The following is a 2,760-nucleotide window of genomic DNA, read 5'->3' on the forward strand; positions in this document are numbered from 1 at the left end:
TCTCCTTTTATACATAAATACTTCAAAGAAGTAAAATAGCCTCTCTTTTTTTTTCCATGGAGTGATATCCCTAGAGGAGGAGTGGAACTGGATAAATTTAAACTATATATAGTATTATTTTCCTCTAAATACATTTTTTACTAACACGTAACTCATAAACTATCATTACAGACTAACGACAATAACTAATATTAAATACAGTAATTTAATTGGAAGTTACAGGAACCCATGTTGACAACATCCAGAGAAAATGATTACTTGTATGGAAAGTAATTCCTGAAAAGCTCAGAATCTTTTCCTGAAACTTGTGTGATATAGGCAAAAGTTTATAGGATAAGGACCAGACATATATCTCAGTTGGTAAATTTCTTGGCTATTAATGCACAAAGCCCTAGCTTTAGTGCATAAACAGGACATAAACAGTGAATCCAGGAAAAAACTGGATTTGTTAAAATAAATTTTATTTAAATAAAAATGTGTTAAGTTTAATTTTATTAAAATGAAAAATAATAACAGCAGGAATAAAATAGGTCTTGCTGGCATGCATTTGAGAGAATGAAAGACAGATGAAAGTATATCAGAATTCTGTCACCTTTAGATACACAGTAAGTTCAAGACCAGCCTAGGCACTTGATATTCTTTCTGAAAATAAAAACAAGCCAGGGATGTGAGAGCAGTGTTGACTTTTGGTTTTTAACACTCAACATAACTGTATATGTATTGAGCTCCAGTGTTCACTTACTGCATTACCAAAATATAGATGACACCCTCTACCTATTATTTCAATTACTGTTGTTCAGTTTTATGATAGGGCACATATGTACATACAACCATTACCTATCCCTTTTCACTGCAATATTTCATAAATTCCTAAAAACTTTATCATGAAATAAAACCATGTTCAATAATTTTAGTTTACTGAAGGCTTTTTAAAGTGTTCTCTGCATGTTTAAGCTCTAATGTTTGATGTAGTGGTGTAATAAATATATAGTTGTTAATATTCTCATTCTGTAATGGCCATTTTAAGAAACAGCAAAATATATAGTTAATGAATATTCAACTGAAACCACACTAGTAAGTACATAAAAACAAAGCAAAGCAAAACAAAACAAACAAAACACTCAGAAGTTAAAAAGGACATATAAAAGGTTAACTTAATACAAAGAATCCCATAGCATGGGAAAGGCAGAAGTATGATAAAAAAAGACCTAAAAACAACAACAAAATAGAACAGAACAATTAACCTGGGAGACTGCATAGTAAGTAGTGTTTGATACTTAAATGTAAGAATACAAGTGCAGAGCCTATGATCTCATGTAAAGCATTGCCAAGTGTTCTATAATCTCAGTACTCCTACAGGTAGGAAATAATAACAGGACACTTCCTGGAACATCACGAGATAGCTAACTTGGTGTACAAGTGGGAAAACACTCCCTTTCTGAAAAGCAAGTTGGAAGATGAGGACCAACACCACTGGATATCCCCTAACTTCAACTCAAGTACCATGACAGGAGAACACGCCCATACATACAAACATGCACATATACACAAATTATGTACGTCATTCGATGCATAGTTTAAAGGGAAATTTTACCCTTTGTATTTACTTTAAATTAAATTTATACTTCCAGAATACTTACAAATCATTGCATAATTGTTAGAGATAATACAATGCACTGAATGTGGTTAGATACAATTTATATTCTTCCTTCCTTCCTTCCTTCCTTCTGTCCTTCCTTCCTTTCTTATGAATGAGGCAATTTAATAACCCAGCATCCTTTATTCTAATGCTTCTTGTTGGCAGCTGCCACCTGTCCTGCAATCTTGTCCGTGTCTCTCTTCCCCCTAAGGTGTTAATTTGCGGCCCCCATCTTGGTCCTTTTCCATCATTTTCAGTCCCTCCAGGACTTGGAGGACGCAGCGGGTCACACTCTTGGAGCCTCTGCTGAAGTGGCTGGGCCTGACACCATTTCTCTGCTGTCCTCCGTATAGACCTTGGTCATGGAGCCAAAGCCGCTACCACCGCAGAGGTACAGGTACGGTGCTGTGAAGCAGCTAATGTGTAGAAACAGTTCTCATCATAGGGGACGAGTTCTTTATGTTTGGCCAGCTGGACTGTGTCCACCCATTCGGGAACTTTCAACTTCCCAGACTTTTTGAGGACGGCTGCCAGAGCTCTGACAAACTCCTGCTGGATAATGTCATTTACAGTAACTCCAAGCATCTTGCGGCCTCTGCCCTGCCGGTGCACATCTCTCAGTTTGACGACCATCAATCACTCTCACTAGACAGCCTTGAGATGAATAGCAGTTGTTCACAGAGCTGAGAAGTGCCTGGAGTCTTCAGAACACCTTCCTCATCCTTCAACTTCCTCAAGGAATTCAGCACCCTCACCACCTCCCTCTCTTCTGTTTATCTTTTCCTTTTCATGTTTGATTCCCCTAGACACTGTTTGAAAATGTAGCTGTGGTGGTTTGAATTAGAATGGCCTGCATAGACTCATGTGCTTGAAGGATTAATCACCAGGGAGTAGATCTATTTTGAAAGTTCTGTGAAGAGTGGCCTTGTTAGGTGAGGTGTGGTCTTGTTGGAGGAACTATGGCCCTGATGTTTCAAAAGCCTGTGTCAGCAACAGTCTCCCTTTCTCTGCCTGCTGTATGCGGTTCAGAATGTAAGTTCTCAATCTAATGCTTGCCTGACCATCTGCTTAAGTCTGCCATGATGGTCATAGTCTAACCTTCTAAAATTGTAAGTATGCCT

At 37.9% G+C, this 2,760-nt stretch overlaps 1 protein-coding gene across 1 annotated transcript; it reads right to left on the reverse strand.

Moving 5' to 3' along the window:
* Positions 1–1,845: 1,845 nt before the first annotated feature.
* LOC101828366 (40S ribosomal protein S19-like) lies at positions 1,846–2,224 on the reverse strand. Its single transcript, XM_040754304.1, has 2 exons — positions 2,041–2,224; positions 1,846–1,994 (listed from the first exon to the last, which is right to left on the reverse strand). Exons 1-2 carry the CDS (start codon positions 2,222–2,224, stop codon positions 1,846–1,848), a joined length of 333 nt encoding a protein of 110 aa, XP_040610238.1.
* Between the last annotated feature and the right edge of the window lie 536 nt (positions 2,225–2,760).

The sequence above is a fragment of the Mesocricetus auratus genome, unplaced genomic scaffold (genome assembly GCF_017639785.1).
Source record: "Mesocricetus auratus isolate SY011 unplaced genomic scaffold, BCM_Maur_2.0 Super-Scaffold_100011, whole genome shotgun sequence".
In the NCBI taxonomy this organism is placed as follows: Eukaryota; Metazoa; Chordata; class Mammalia; order Rodentia; family Cricetidae; genus Mesocricetus; species Mesocricetus auratus.

Excerpts from the sequence above, each read along its gene's own strand:
- LOC101828366 (XM_040754304.1), bottom strand. The coding sequence starts at position 2,224 with ATGCTTGGAGTTACTGTAAATGACATTATCCAGCAGGAGTTTGTCAGA. Across the intron at positions 1,995-2,040 it reads ATTAGCTGCTTCACAGCACC|GTCTATACGGAGGACAGCAG; the intron begins GTACCTGTACCT and ends TCCATGACCAAG.